Source organism: Natator depressus, chromosome 9 (assembly GCF_965152275.1).
Source record: "Natator depressus isolate rNatDep1 chromosome 9, rNatDep2.hap1, whole genome shotgun sequence".
In the NCBI taxonomy this organism is placed as follows: domain Eukaryota; kingdom Metazoa; phylum Chordata; order Testudines; family Cheloniidae; genus Natator; species Natator depressus.
This window is the reverse complement of record NC_134242.1, coordinates 48,786,559-48,803,203: the sequence shown is the minus strand read 5'-3', so window position 1 is coordinate 48,803,203 and position 16,645 is coordinate 48,786,559. Positions and strand designations below refer to the sequence as shown.

Genomic DNA, 16,645 nt, shown 5'->3' with positions numbered 1-16,645 from the left:
ATACAGCAGTACTGCATTTCTTCCTGGAGCTTATATACACAGTGAACTCTGCTTTTCATTGAATACAGGAAAGTATTATTTTCCATCTTTTGGACCAGAAGCCAAAGGAGAAAACAGCACATCTTAGATGTGTCCCAGGTTTTTTTAGGAGAGCTATATCTTCCACATAAGCAGAAATGGCAAGTGTTCCAACAAACTATTTCCTGTGCATTTACCTGGTTCAATACCTGTACCTTGACAAAGCACTGTAAGTTACAGAAAGCATTCATCAGTGGAAGTGGTCTTCTTAGCAGAATCCTTCAGCTCATTGTGTAATTCTGAGTTAAAAATATACATTAAATGGCAGATTAAAACATGTATAAATTGTTAAAGATGGGCGGGGGAAAACGTTTCGCTAATGGTTTGATCCAACTCTTATTAACATCAGTGGAAAGATTCTATATGTTTCAGTGGGAGTTGGGTTAGGCCCTCTGTCCTTGGTGTAAGAACTGATGGTCCTGGCCTTTAAGATAGAAAGAGGTAAATTAGGCTTTGGTTGATTTCTTTTCCATAGAAAGGAGATGCCCTCCAATCCAACCATTCCAGCTTTGTGTGGGGTGATATTTTTAATAAGTTGAAGGTTATTCTCTTTGAAATTCCCATAGTTTTTTTCAATAGGCATATAGCACTGTTACTTGGTTACATTTACAGTCATTACGTTAGAGTAAGGAGGCTAAAATTACTTTGCCACAGATTTTTTATGTGATTCCTTCAGGGAGTATTCCTTCTCATCATCTCCTGACTGACCCTTCCAAGCTGCAGAGCTTGGTGGCCATGGCTTCCTCAGAGAGAACTGATCACATAAAACAAACATTTCATTTGTCTGTATGTTTAAAAAAAATCAATTTGGGCTTAAAACTAGCTGTCTTTTAAAAAATAAAATATGTTCAGTGCTTTTTAAAGATATGCTCCAGGTGCCAGTAACAGCAGCAGAAATCAGTTTATGTAGAAGATTTATTTTTCATAATGTGCAGAGCTCATCTGGGTGTGTGTTTGTATACAGGTCTGTAGAGTTTTTTGCCTAAGGCGATTCCAACTCTCCATTATGCTGCTTTTCATGGCTTGTCCTTAGGATATGTTTGACATATTTTCAGCTACTACAAGGTCAAACAACTTAGCTGGTAATCCTCTGTTTATAGAATAGCCACTGTTTCCCTCTACCCTGAAATTAGTGCCAGCGTGGCAGATTTCAGAGACATATTGTGAATTATGCCATTGCTAGCAGCATGCATTAACAAACAGCAAACATCTCAGATCATACCTGATCTGTTCCCCACCCTCCTTTTGATTTGTCAGCTTTTCTTTCAGAAGAGTAATTTAGACTGCTGCCTCCCTCCTCCCCACCCCCATATATGGGAAAACAAGGCTGTTGACTCAGACTTTAAGGCCAGATCCTCTAGACTGACCTCCTGTACATTCTAGGGCACAGAACCTCACTCACCCACTACTGCAATAGACCCACAACCTCTGGCTGAGTTACTGAAGTCCTCAAATCATGATTTAATGACTTCCAAGTAACAGAGAATCCACCATTTACTCTGACAAAGTTATAAACTTTATTACTTTGAACATATAGATGGAAATTCAAGGCTTTTTCTATGTATATCTTGTACCATAGAGTGTATTTTTTTTTATATTTGAGTGCAAAGAAAAGACTCCAAATGTAAACACTCACATGTGACTTCAGCAGTTTTGATCAGCTGACCATGTATGTATCAAACTGCTTCAGGTTCACAATAGAAAACACTAATCCGTGGATGTTTACTACTTTGTTAGCAATGGTCAGAGAGAACTCCTGAAGCTGAGGACATTATTTTCCATCTAAAGTGAACTTATTAGTTCAAGTGGCAGTAATTTCCCCTACAAACTAAACATTCCAGCATGCTGTAAGTCTTCTCTTGTTCTCTCCCTTTCCCTGCATTATATATTTCCCTGCATACACACATTTTTTGTTGCTTATTCCATCAGTTTCTCCCTCTTTTTCCTGCCCACCCCAACACCCATAGCTAAGGCTGGGAAAATCTAACAAACATCTAATAAACAGAGAATGAAGCCTACTAGCCAAAGTCAGATACAAAAGATGGGGCTGTCCCCTCCGCTGAGAAGGAGCATCAGCCTGTTGTCAAGCTAGCCCACTGCTTCCAGTTCTGGGATTCCTCAGTGTTTTCCTTGGACTCAGCTTGAGAGTTCCAGCTTTTGCATTGGCCCCTGGCTTGTTGGTGTCCATGTATAAATGCCCACCATATGCTCTGACACTAGAAAGGAGAAGGGTCTATCCATTCATCCGCACCCCAGGTTACTTGGCCAAGGCATTGATCAATATTTTCCCATATTCTCAGCCTCCCTAAACTGGAGGGATACACAAGCTTTATAAAGTCTGTAAACCAAGTCCAATTTCAAGAAAAAGGAAAATTAGAATAACAGAGTTGAAAAATTAGTTTTCGAAACCAAAGTAAGTGAAGGAATGTGACTGAAGACAGAGCCTTCTGTTGAAACATAGAGCAACTTTTATTCCAATTGTTGCATAATTTAAGGCATTTTCCAACCTTTTATATTAATCTCTTGCCTCCGGATCCCAGAAAAACTCATTTGGCAACAGAGAAGCCCTGGAAGTTCTTTTTTCATGATTGACATAAATCTATCAGAGAGACAAGGTGGGTGAGGTAATATCTTTTATTGGACCAGCTTCTGTTGGTGAGAGAGACAAACTTACACAGAGCTCTTCTTCATGTATGAAATAAGCTTGAAAGCTTGTTTCTCTCACCAACAGAAGCTGGTCCAATAAACAATATTACCTCACCCACTTTGTGTCTCTAATATCCTGGTCATTGCTACAACTTCACAGCATAAATCAGTAATGGCTAGCATGTCCCTTCATCACAATACAAGTCACTTTGTTAATGCATTGAGAAGCCTGCGGTGGCTTTTAAATCATGTATAGAGAAAGATGGGGGCATCTAAAATATTCCTCCTTTGTTGTTTTCATATCATAACCACTGTATTTTGTAGAAATCTTACTAAGATGCGTCAGCCTTACAATATCCTGCTGTGAAGCCTCTGCTTAGAAATGGGGAGATTATAATGGAAGGGTGGGAATTTGTACTGTAATTTAATTTTTTGAAAGTAAAAAATATGAGCGAAAAATGGATGACTAAGGAGCTTGTTTGGTTATCTACAAACAAAAATGGAGCCTTAACATTTTTGACCAAGAATTCCCTTTAGGATTGGGCCCTTCTGTTTGGAAAATGACAGTGCTAGAAGACGAAACTCAGACAGTGCAAACCAAACCTCTTTATATTTGGTGATTGCCCAGAATCTTCGGCACCATAGATCAGTCAGGCAACTCATTATTATACTGCAACTACCCTCATAGTAATCACATGTTGTATATACAATAATTGTTGAAATGGATCTTTAATGGCCCACAGCTGGGTGGATTGTTACTGGTACCAGTGAAAATTTGGGAACAGTATGCTTAATTTATTTATTTGAGTATTTGAGTAATTTATTTGAGAAAGAATCACACAAGCAGTGAAGGTTATAGAATACACATCTCTCTAATAAGCCTTCATTCCCCAAGCATAAAATCTCAGTAACAATGCTGGCCTTACACAGTATCCTGATTGGCAAACAAAGCAGGTATAGCTACCAGTCCTAGATGGAGATTTCTCTTCTTCTCCCCTCTCAGGTACTTGGTCTGTCAAATGGCCCCCAAAGCAGGGTCTTGGTTACCCTGAGGCCTTCTGGTTCAAAAGTCCTACAAAAGTCCCTCCTAGCAGGTCTTGATTACCCCGAGGCCATCTGTTTTACAGCGTCATGGACCTCTTCAGACGTTAATTGGGGAACTAACTAATTTACTCTGCTTAGCATTTATGCCTTTTGTTCTCAAAGGATTCACGTGTCCCAGAAGTATGCCCTGTGGGCGTTTCATTACTTGTTTTCCTCTAATTCATATTTTAGAAGGGGGCTGCAAAATGGAGACAGACCAAAGATCAAATGATGTTTACCCTCTCATCAATCATTCACTTGAGGCTTTAGCATGATGCCATTCAGATGGGTCATTTTGACCCAGGTCAGTCTGTGCCAAGCTCACTGATAGCATGTTTTTATGTTTCCTTTACCTGGTGAACTGGTTGTCGGCTGATATATTCCAAAGATTGATGTTGAAACATACACACAGATAGAGCCTCAAGTGCAATTTCAGCACTTTCAGTAAATTTTCACACCAACTGTCTGATGCTAAGAGAATCCTGCTCCCAGAATCCTCTAGCAAATTCAGATGTACCAAGTCATACCAAATTCATGCTCACCACATTCATTCATATCAGCCACAGTAATTCACAATAAAATGGCACCAACAATAATATTTGAGATGTAATGCTCTCAAAATACTTTACATAAAGGTGGGTATTATCTCTGTGGGTTTTTGCTCTCAGATGTTGACTGACTTGCCCAATGTCAAACTGAATCGGGATTAGAATGTATGTTTCCTGATGTTCCAGTCCCCGCTCTAAGCGTATTAAGCTGTACTGCATCCTCCGTGGTTTTTATCATATGACATTATTTGGCTATACTTATTTAGGACTATGCTATCCTTTTCCTCAAACAAAATGAAAATAATCACATATAGTTCAGAAAGTCCTCTGAATGGAGCAGGATCCTGACAAAGGGGTTAGCTTAGATGTGGGCATCATTCAAGGACACCAAAAGAAAACACAAAAGGTGTGTTGGCCGACACAAGGGGGAACCACGTTCACACTCCGTGTGTAGTATGCACATTCCAATAGTACCCTGCGTTCCCTACTCCTGGAATTGTAAGTCACACACCAAAGGGAGTGCACAGTGGTGGAACTTTTTGGAAAACCCCCCGAATGTGTCCCCAGAGATGGTAATTTTTAGACACTCCTTGTCCCCTTGCTGTGGCATGGGAACAAACACCATGATTTTGGAGCCCTGTTACAGGCACATGCTGTACGTTTGTATTGACTAAAATAATAAAGTATTCTGTTTTTTCAAAGGACAGGATCCGCATTTTGAAATATGTTACACTTTGGCAAGCCAGCCAAGAGGAGTTGTGAGCTTCTGGTCCCTGAAGCTGGAAAACAACCCCTCCAGAGAACAGAACCTAAAAAGCTATATACATCTAGCACCTGCAGGGGTAGGCGTAGTGCAGGGGATATACTGAGCACAGGAAACAAAGATGGCTAGTGCTGAGCTGGAAAATATACGCAAACAGCTAGAGGGGCAGTTTTGCCAGCTATAGAGTGAAGATCTCATTATTTGTGATTTCTTAAACGTTTCAGGAGAGAATTGAAGCAGAGTTATAGGAAAGACCTGGTTAGCTCTAATTAGATGTATTAATCAAGTCTCTGTCACTGGACCTAACCAATTGGCCACTAAGGAAGAAAACAAGAGAGAATTTAATCCCAGCAAGAGAGAAACAGCAGTACGAGCTCCGCAGTGTGCACCCCTGCTACAAATGGATTTCAGAGTAACAGGACAGATTGGATGTTTGAATCAGAAGGTTGGATGGAGTTTTTTCTAGTGCAGACAGGAACAAGACCGTGAAGGGGCTATGCAGAACCTTGAAGTAATGGAAGCAGTGGTTAAAGCAATTACCCCGGAACAAGTCCTTGGAGTTAGATGGAAGGAAATAGTACCATGACATTACCAAAGCTGAGAATTTTAAGATCCTACTGTGAAGAGATGGATGCAACTGAACTGTATCGGAATCTTTCCAGTGCTGCCCAGGGTCCTAAAGATACACCTCAGGATTTCCTGGTATGTGCCTTGGATTTGTGACAAAGTACTGCTTGTGTCACAGGAAGCTGATTCCACTCTGAAGTACAATCCACTCCTTGTGCAAAATATGTTCCTTCTTTCAGTCTCCAGTGGGCTGCAGAATAACAACATTCAGACTTTACAATCTCTTCATCTGTGACTGAGCTATCTCCGAGATAGCTGTCACAGATAAAGCTCTTTTGGAGAAACTAAATACTATAACTGGCAGGAAAAGAGAAAAACACACAGTAGCAAGAGGGGCACGAGGAAAAGCTGCAGACCCTCTGTAGTACAACAGGCCTTTGTTGTTGGTGAGCCGGAGACTGATGAGATAGCAGCGCCAATTAAAAAAAACAAAACACCGTATGTGTCACCAACTTAATGGATGGGATTGGAGAATTGAAGAGAAGCCTAGAAGAAGTAAGAGCTACAAATGGAGATCGCCGTTATCAAGCTGGTTCTGAAGGCACCCCATCATGACAGAAGGAGACCACTCCAATCCACTCCACATAGAGCTCTTTGGAGGTGAGGCCATCCCAACTGCTAGATGGAGGGCAAAAATAATACATGCTACCACTGTGTGCGGTGTAGGAATGAAGAGCGCTACTAGTCTGGATATCATAATGACAGCCCTTGGGATGGACTGGAAGGGAAACTACACCCAGTTGCTCCAATGGAACCTCGAGGGGCCAACCAGCCCCAAAGATCCCACAGAGAGACAGTCGCCATAAATAAGAAATTGAGAAACCCGTGGGACTAGTAGAACTAGACATAGAATCATAGACATGTCAGACTGGAAGGGGCCTCTATAAATCACCTAGTTCAGTCCCCTGCACTGAGCCAGGACTACGTATTATCTAGAGCATTCCTGACAGGTGGTTTTCTATCCTGTTCTTAAAAATCTCCAGTGACGGAGATTCCACAACCTCCCTAGGTAATTTGTTCCAGTGCTTAACTACCCTGATATTTCAGAAGATTTCCCTAAGCTTCCCTTGGTACAATTTAAACCCATTGCTTTTTGTCCTGTCCTCCGTGATTAAGGAGACCAATTTATTCTTCTCCTCCTTTATAACAACCTTCTACTTACTTGCAGACTGTTATCCTGTTCCCCACTCTTCTCTTCTCCAGACTAAACAAACCCAGTTTTTCCAGTCTTTTGTTGTAGATCATGTTTTCTCAGGGGTGAAAGTAACTTAAAATTCTTAACAGAATGGTCATATCGCAACCTCCCTTCTCACCTCCACTCCTACACACTTAACTTTATGGATCCCTTTGCATGACTTTGATACAGTAGCTGTCTACTAGTTTTATTCTAGAGTATTGGTAGTAGCTTTAAGGGTATGTCTACACAGACGACGTTAAAGCACTGCCATGGTGGCGCTTTAATGTGGCTGTGTAGTCGTGGCTCCAGCGCCGGGAGAGAACTCTCCAGACACTGTAGTAAAACCACCTCTGTGAGGGGAGTAGCTCCCAGTGTTTTCTACACTGCCACTTACAGCGCTGAAACTTGCCTCCCTCGGGGGTGTGAAAAAACACACCCCACCCCACCCCCTGAACGATGGAAGTTGCAGCGCTGTAAAGTGGCAGTGTAGACAGTGCTACAGCGCTGGTAGCTATTCCCCTTTTGGAGGTGGTTTTATTACAGTGTGGGGAGATCCGGAGCCACAACTACACAGTCATGTTAAAGCACTGTCGGCTGTGATTAGTACAGTTAAACCTAGCCTATTTTACCCATTTGTACTGAACGCTTCGGCCACTTTCTTACCGGTATGCTGTACCAGCCCTACTGGCATACTTTCACCTCTGTTTTTTCTAGATCTTTAATCTTGTTTGTTGCTGTCCGCTGAACTTTCTCCAATTTCCACATCTTTCACGAAGTGTGGTGCCCAGAACCGGACACACTGCTCTAATTGAGGCCTTATCAGTGCTGAGCAGAGTGGAAGAATTATCTCTCAGGTCGTGCTTACAACATGCTCACAACCTTTCAGGTCCTGCTTAACCTCTGATCCACTATAACCCCCAGATACTTTTTCTTCACTACTCCTTCCTAGCCAATCATTTCCCATTTTGTATTTGTGCAATTGATTGTTCCTTAGTGAATTTCATCCTATTTATTTCAGACTATTTCTCCAGTTTGTCAAGATCACCCCAAACCCATCATCCCCGGCTCCATCCCAGAGCCCGCACCCCCAGCCAGAGCTTTCACCCCTCCTGCACCTGAATCCCCTGCCCCAGCCCTGATCTCCCTCCCGCCCGCTGAACCCCTTGGTCCCAACCCAGAGCACCCTCCTTCACCCCAAACCCCTTATCCCTCAGCCCCACCCCAGAGTCTGCACCCCCAGCTGGAGCCCTCACACACACACCCCCGAACCTCAACCCCCTTCCCCAGCCCAGAGACCCACACTCTGAACCTCTCAGCTCTAGCCCAGAGCCCCCTCCTGCACCCTGAACCCCTCATTTCTGGTCCCACCCCAGAGCCCTCACCCTCTCCTGTAGCCCAACCCCCTGAGCCAGCCTGGTGAAAATGAGCGAGTGAGTGAGGGTGGGGAGAGCGAGCGACAGAAGAAAGGGGGGATGGAGTGAGTGGGGGGTGGGGTCTCAGAGGAGTGGCAGGGCAAGGGTGTTCAGTTTTGTGAGAGTAGAAAGTTGGCAACCCTATTGGATGCCCTTTGAATGGGGTTAAAGCAGCGGCATAATGGGACACTGGTGCACAGGTGTGCATAGTGCCATGCACATGGGTGAAGGAGACCCTTCCTAATGTACTAGTAAGGGAGCTCCTGGGGTTGCTTGAGAGAGATCAAAGCCTGAGCCTCGCAGCTGCTACTGGCACCCCCATTGCTTGTGACAGGTGGGTTGAAACACATTTTTAGTGGCAGACCCCATACTGCTCCTGACTCAGGAGATGGAGAGTCCTGTCGTGTACAGTGTCATTGATCAGGTTGTTAAACAGCGTTGTCAGGAATGGCCAACCCACCGTGGTCATTTGTCAGCAGCTCTTCCCCATGTTCAGCAGAAAACAATGAATGTGTTGGTACTCTTTCTGAAGGCAACAAAGTTCAGGGACCTTGGTATGGTAGGAGTAGGGAAATGTGGGCTCAGTTAAAAAAGGGGACATAATACACTTGAAATGTTGGGCTCATAAATTGCCTTTCTGCTAGTCTAACAGTCATGGCCAAGTCAGGGTCAGTGGCCGGAAGGGTTAGAGCATAGGGAGACCCTACTCCGAATTCTCCAGGGGTCATCATGTAAAGTCAGTATTTCCATCAGTTCAACCTGCTGAATGGTAAAGTGTCCAGCCAAGTGTGCAGTGAAAATTCAGCGAAGGGCAGTCACTGTCCTTGTTCTGTGAGGAAAAAAACTAAAAATAACCAATACAAAGCAGTTCGATTTTGTTTGTATGTGTGTTAAGAAACTTCATCGCTAAGTTTTTATTTTGGAAGACACTGATGGCACAATGGACTTGTCTGTCAGAATTACACACTCTGCAGTGAGTGGTGGTAGACTATTGGATAGAAGTGTATTTTTTTTTAATCTGGATTTTCTTTGGTATAATAACCTTAAAATGTGTCCTTTGTTCCTGGTTTTCTAGTGTGGTTGGTTTTAGAAAACAAACAACAACCTACTGTGTGTAAACTAGAGCCAGCCAAAATTTTTCAAATTAAACGCTTTTTCTTTAATTAACCAAAAAAAAGTCCTTTTTTTAATGAATTTTTTCACCAAAAAAATCAATGTTTTTGAAAATTCTTGTGCCTTTCACAATTAAAAAAACCCCCCTATTAAACACACAATTGAAAATTTTTGTTCACCAAAAATCTGGTTTTAGGTAAACTTAAAGTGTGATGGTCATTTTGAATGGCAAATATCGGGCAGAATTATGTAAACATTTTTGAAACCCCCAACTGGGTCTGTTACGACCTCTTCTAAACAAAAACAGTGTAGAATTTTTTTTTGCAACACTAGTTTTTCACTTTCAGGCTGGCTCTCATGATCTCTTCTGAAAAGCCCATTGCATTTTCACTTGTCACCCATGGTAGTGGGCTCTGGGGCAATTGCAGAAGTGCTTGTTTTGCCACAATTTCTGTCTGGCTGATCCTAAACTGCTGGCAGGAATGTTGAGTGCTCTGGACTCAGGATTTGTGAGGTGGGAAGAAACCATCTTTCTTGAGAGCAGAGAGAAAGGGAAGTCCTCCTCTTCCCCTCTCCAAAAATAGCAGCAGGGAGCAGCAAGAGAGCAATGGGTAGCTGCACTGGAATGCCCACAAGCCCCTAGAATCAGTGAGCAGGAAAACCTTGTTTCATCCAGGATATCATACCACTGCTCAGGGGCCTCATATATCTGATCATATGTGAGGATTTCCATTGAGGGTACAACTCTCCACACAAGTATGTGAAATCTATGAGTGGGACATATCCTTCCTGTGAGAAGGATCAAAGAGAAGCAAATCTGGGATGCTAGAGGGAGCTGTCACACAGTCTCTTTTGTCTCTATGCCCCTGCCCATGTCCAACATCTGTTAGTTCACTGGTTTGACTGCTTCTGGAGTCCTGTCCCAGTTCTGGTGCCCAGAATTCAAGAAGATGTTAATAAATTGGAGAGGGTTCAAAGAAGAGCCATGAGAATGATTAAACGATTAGAAAACCTGCCTTGTAATGATAGATTCAAAAAGCTCAATCTATTTAGCTTAATAAAGAGAAGGTTAAGGAGTGATTTGATCTACATGGGGGACAAATATTTAATAATGGACTCTTTAATCTAGCAGAGAAAGGTCTAACACAATCTTATGGCTGGAAGTTGAAGCTAGACAAATTCAGACTAAAAATAAAACATTACATTTTTAACAGTGAGAGTAATTAACCATTGGAACAATTTACCAAGGGTTTTGGTGGATTCTCCATCACTGACAATTTTAAAAACAAGTTTGGCTGTTTTTCTAAAGGTTCTGCTCAAGGAATGATTCTGGGGAAGTTCTCGGGCCTGTGTTACACAGGAGATCAGACTAGATGATCATAGATGATGGTCCCTTCTGGCCTTGGAATCTGATACTACACTCCACAGCACTCAGTACTGGGATGGCTACAAACGATCCAGTCATCAATTCCGCTGCTGGTACCAGGCCTAGCGCTGAACCAGGATAGGGTCGAAGTGAAGAGAGTTTGGTGTGACACTGTTTGTAGTGATAATTCACACCCTTGTAACACATTATGGTCTTTGAAAAGGATGATCAGGTTGTAGGCCAAGTTGAGAGTTTAAAAATGCACCTAAATATTCATCACTCCCAGCTTGTACAGAGGTAAGAGACTATTTGTAAGACCTACTAAACCATGGATAAAGAAAAGGAGGACTTGTGGCACCTGAGAGACTAACAAATTGGTTAGTCTCTAAGGTGCCACAAGTCCTCCTTTTCTTTTTGCGAATACAGACTAACACGGCTGCTACTCCTAAACCATGGATGTGTCACTAGGTCCAGCTCTGTGTCTCCTAGAGGTTGTAATATTTAGACATGCCCTGCCCTGGCCGGTTGGGGTTGCTGTGGTCTGACACTGTTCTCACAGAGTCCTGAGTCTCTGCTCTGCACAACGTGTGTGCTGTATGTTTGCACTGACTGAAATAATAAAGAATCCTGTGCTTTAAAGACAAAATCTGCGTTTTGAACCGTGTTAGGCAGTGCTGCACCTCGTCATCAGAAAGCTGTCTAATAACTGTATTTCCTTTTAAGCTACATCTTCATAATAAGAATGAAAGGAAATGCCTTCCATTCACCTTGAAACAGTTCCCTTGCTCAAAAGCCCCTTGTGGTTAGCAGCCTCAAAAGGCAAGCACCCGTAATCTGCTAAAGAATGGCTTATGGTAGGCCCTGTACTTACATAAAAAGACAAATTGTTCTGCAAGAAAGGTCATACGGTCCCATGTTTAAAAGAATTCCCAAAGCAAATATAGAAATCAAACTAAATACAGCTAGAAACAATCCAGTTAGAGAGGCTCCAGTGCCCCCTGTAAATAGGAGATTTTTTTGAGATTCAAATGAAATACATCGTGAAATGTGTTTTTGACTATGGATGGTTAAGCCGCAGGACTGGGAATGGCAGACTTCTAGAGAGTCAAAAAGACCAAGATGCTAATGAGGGGAATTGCAACAAAAATCCATGTCTTTGATATTCAGTTTCTTGCTTACACACTTAAACATTCGCTCTGGTATATGACCATGTGTGCCTGTATGGTATTTTGCCTCTGGATCAAAAGATGGTAACTTCATACTGCACACCCAGGCTTGGCTGAGCACAGGCAGTCCATTACTCGTGGTAGGGTGTGCACCCCTTCCGAACAGAAGTTATGTGGTTGTCCGTACAGCTCAGCCGTGGTAGCTTAGAGTCCAGGGTATTTGTAGGGAAAAAAAGATGTAGGATAAACAGTGTTCCTTCTCCACCTATGGTGGATGTCTACGCTGCCTGAGCTGCTGTTAAGCACATAATGGCTACTTTGTTTGCTTTCCTCCTGCTTACCTACTTACAGCTCTGGCATTAGAAATTTTAATAATTTATAGCTTAATTTTTTCTTCTTAGATAACCCCCCCCCCGCTTGTAACTGTTCTGTAATTGAGCTTTATAGTTTGTGAAAGTCATAGTAAGACTTAAACCTTTTAAAAGGTAATTATGTAAACTAATTGCTGCATTTTATGGTCCTTTGAAGTAGTCTCAGATTTCTGTCTTTCATAACAAAGTACTGGTTTTCAGCTCTTTCTCCTTATTTCTTTCTTTAGCGTAGCTTTACAGTGTTGGAGTCCGCTATACAACCAACAGAACCCTATTTTCTTATTACGTAGCCAGATAATCAAAATGCCATAGGCACTCCAAGAGCTTTGGAGTTCCCTTATTTTCTGCCTTAAAATTCCATCTGCTAACTACATAGAGGCCTTTTTGAGACTAGAGAAAGGGAAATGCAAATACACGAACAAAATAAACTCACTTTGACAAAGAACAGACTAATTAATGTTAAAATGATTCAGTTCACCAAAGGAAATATCTGTCAGAACTGATCCCTGTTTAAAAGACCAGATGAATGTGAAATATTTTTCACAGGAGTTTTCTGACTGCTTTCTTTTGTTTTTTTTAAACCAGTTTGGTGAAACACAATGTATTTTTGTTCTGTATTGATGAACTAATAATAATAAGATGATATAATCTGTTTGTAGCAATTATGGTTTTTAACTCTCTTTATGTTCTCTGCAGGTAAATACGTCTATCAGCCAATGACTCCCGTGGAACAGCTTCCCAGCACTGAAATACCTATCCGACCTAGGGAATCCACAAACACCATTCAGATCTCGGTCTCGCTCACTGAACACTTCTTGAAGTTTGCACCTGTCTTCCGACTGCCATTACCCCCCGACTCCCCACGATACTGCACAATTTCCGACCTTTTTATCGACAATTATCGCGTGAAATGCATCAATGGGAAGATGTGCTATGTCCAGCGGCAGCCTCCCGCTGCGCCCCATAAAATGAAGCCTGAGGAGCTTGCTGTTCGCAATGCCTTAATTTCAAGAGAGAGCAATAAACCAAAAATAGATCCCTGCTCTTCCCCTTCCAGCTCCGAGGACTCTGGGATCAATGCTGTTGGGGTTCCCTTTATGGAGTCATGTGATGAGGACACTGAGGAGGGGGCTGAGCTAAGTTCTGAAGAAGATTATAATCCAGACAGCAGTTGGGAGCCAGATGAATGCCCCCTTCTGTTGCCCTCACAGTGTGAACTGGAAGTGATCGAGACCATAGAAACCACAGTGTGACATGCCATGTTAGAATCAGTCCTGCGTACACTAACCAGTGCTGCTTTTATAGCATTTATATTTGCTTTCTTTCTGACAAGTCCTTTTTCCCATTGCACTTGAGACTTTTCAACCTCCTCACAGAAGAGCAGTACCAAGACTTACACATCAATGAGTTAGTTATTTGAATAACTAATTCTACCAATTAATTTTAATGCACTCCCTCACTAATCGGATCTCCCACTTCTACATTTAAGCAATGTTAAAAAATTATATGGCTTTTATGACAAAGTGGGCCTTATCTTAGTCTGGGTCACTTCCTTTGCAGTTAATTGTAACAGGACTCGCACCCTCCTGCTGTTTTCCTCTATCGGGACATTTATGATGTACTTTCACAGCACAGGGGGTATTACAAAGCAGCATGGGGAAGGTTATGCAGTTGGCCTGATGGCCGAGAAGTCTTTATTCTCTCCTTCTGTCACACAAACGCATACATCTACGCCCAGTTGGAGATCCGAAGTACTTCCTCTGTCCTCCTCCCAAAGGCTCCCCCGATAGCACACCCCTTTCTCCAGTCCAGATGTGATTCCTTTCAAACCCTCTCAGTTCCTCCTCTTCCAGCTTGTGAGAGAGCAGTGCAAAGTGCCTCCTACCCTCTTCCAGGCTATGCGTAATGCATCCACAATAGCTGAACTCCTGATAACTCAAAAGCCAGGGATTGAGCTAAACTCCACTGATGAGTGAATTGTTTTGCTGCCAATATATCCTTTAGCCAGAGCCAGCCATTCTTTCTTCTGACTTAAACAAAAAAGAACGGCGCTAGTTTTTGTTTTTATTTTAGGTGAAGATTTCGGTTGTAAAACAGGCTACTCTGGATTTAGCTGTGAAGTGACAGCTAAAGGAGAGAGCTCAATCAGAAATTGTTCTAAAATAACATGAATGTTCTGTGAAGAACCATCCTGCATTGAAAGGGGGGTGGGATAGATGAACGAATAGTTCAGTTCTGCCCTTTGTCTGAATATTTGCGTTATCTTTGGTTTGATTAGGGTTTAGTTTAATTGGTCCAAACTATTGCCATTGCTAAGACCAGGTCTGAACGTGTCTGACTGTCTTTAAGGCAAGCTCTAAAGACAACAGATTGGGGTGAAGAGTTGCAGGACAGAAAATGGCTAATTGGTCTAACACTTTTCCTCAAGCCCTTCTTTCTAATTTGACCTCTTAAATGTATTTATGCCATTTCCTCCGAATTTTAATTTACTGGCACTGATTAGATGAAAATCTTGATAAACAAGGATTATCTACCTTAACTAAGCTTTAAAGTCCCAATGTACATGTGTCTGTTGTAGCGTTGTTAAACAAGACTGGGTTACAGTTACCAATAGTCGTGCTATTAAGAAATACACGTCTGTGACACCTTCGTTTGTATGTGTGTATTTTAGCTGGAGAATCATAAAGAGGTACTCTCTAGCCAGTTCAACAGTTAGACATGGATGGAGTCTAAATGACACTTAAGCAAGATGGGAAAATAAACATTTTTCTGACCTTATGCGTCAGTCCCTTGACAACCTCTAAACATATTGTTCTTTGAAAAGTTCTGTATGACTGAACCAGTTAGGTATAGTCATAATAACAGTTCTGCTTCTGACTGTAAACATAGCCTTCTTGTAATTCTTTTGTTTGCTATTTACCTTTCAAAATTATTGGAGAGAATAAGGATATATAAACATACAGGTTTAGTTATCAGTACTAGAATCTCTTATTCTATGTTGTAGAATGGAAAAATCTTTACCACTGTATCCTGACTTATTGCTAATTTTTATACACTTTGTAATCGACACCTTTAGAAAATATTTAGACAACAGTGTGTGTGGTAGGAATTTAACATGAATTGTTATATAAAGTAATATTGTACTTTTTGACTAAAATAACACTTTGAGAGGAGAAATAATAGGTTTTATAGTTTTGATGAAGTATATAAACAGTGCAATGCTTGTTAAACAGATGAGGAATTCGGCCCTTGTGCATGAGCAAATACAGTCTTACCAGGCACTTAAAGAAACATGCTGTTTGGTTGACATTTAAAGGAAGATTGTAGAAAAAGCTATTTAAATGGGGTTTGTTTTTTTTAATATGGGATTAGTCTTTCTTGGGTAACCAGGGTTTTTACTTGGTGGCGGTCTGTCTTAAGCATTAATTTAATTAATGCTATTGAATTTGTATTATAATCCTTCAAATGTAATTTGAGACTCTGAAGAATCTGAAAATCTGTCATCTTGTGGCCTGCCTGGCTGACTTAGCCCCCTGGAGGGGTTCTTCCTGTTGATGTCTAAGTGTATTTTCAGGGATCTAACATTGTCAGAGGGGCCCTGTTGGAGAGAACAGTGGAAATAATTACAAATTATATTTTGGTGAGGGAATAGAATATTGAAAAGGGTAACCTGAGCGCTCAGTAATCTGAAGGGGGAGACCTCCCCTTCTTCCTTTGAATTTACGCGAGCACGCCTGCTGTCAGCAGGGATATAGTAGTGTCTAGTGAAAAATAGTTGGGTGGTCGTGACTAAGATTAACTTAATTTCCTCTGGTGACACAGATTCCATATCATTGTGTCAGGATACATTTCTTTCCAAACTGTTAGTAATTACTGTGTGTGTCTCTTTACCATGATCTGTTTAAAAGTCTTAAGCACAATGGGCTAAATCCTAACTTGTATTACACCCCATGGATTTTAGTGGAGTGCTTGGGGATAGGGAAGGGCAAGATTTGGGGAAATGTTTTAACAGCTAATTCTATAATGCATTTCTCAAATTTATGTTCAGTTCTTGAACCAGACTCTGAACAGATCACTCTGTGTGTACTACTTCAGAAAAATACTACTTTCTTAAATAAATGTGATTCGTTTTCTTTTGCACAAGCACAGGCTTAGGTAGATTTCTTTTACAGAATACCTTTCTGATATCAAAGTTACACGTTCTAATTTGAGTGACTGAGGAGTGTCCTCTTTCAGGTGTATGTATTTCCTCTTTAATAAAATACTAAACCACTGCAGCACAGCTTGTCTTAAGT

At 41.7% G+C, this 16,645-nt stretch overlaps 1 protein-coding gene across 1 annotated transcript in view; it reads left to right on the top strand.

The window, feature by feature from the left end:
- C9H3orf70 (chromosome 9 C3orf70 homolog) overlaps positions 1-16,174 on the top strand; it is a 37,381-nt gene extending 21,207 nt beyond the window's left edge. The window contains exon 2 of the mRNA XM_074963018.1: positions 13,047-16,174. Coding sequence (XP_074819119.1) covers positions 13,047-13,603 — 557 coding nt within the window. The 3' untranslated portion in view covers positions 13,604-16,174. The remainder of the gene's footprint in view (positions 1-13,046) is intronic.
- Positions 16,175-16,645: the final 471 nt, after the last annotated feature.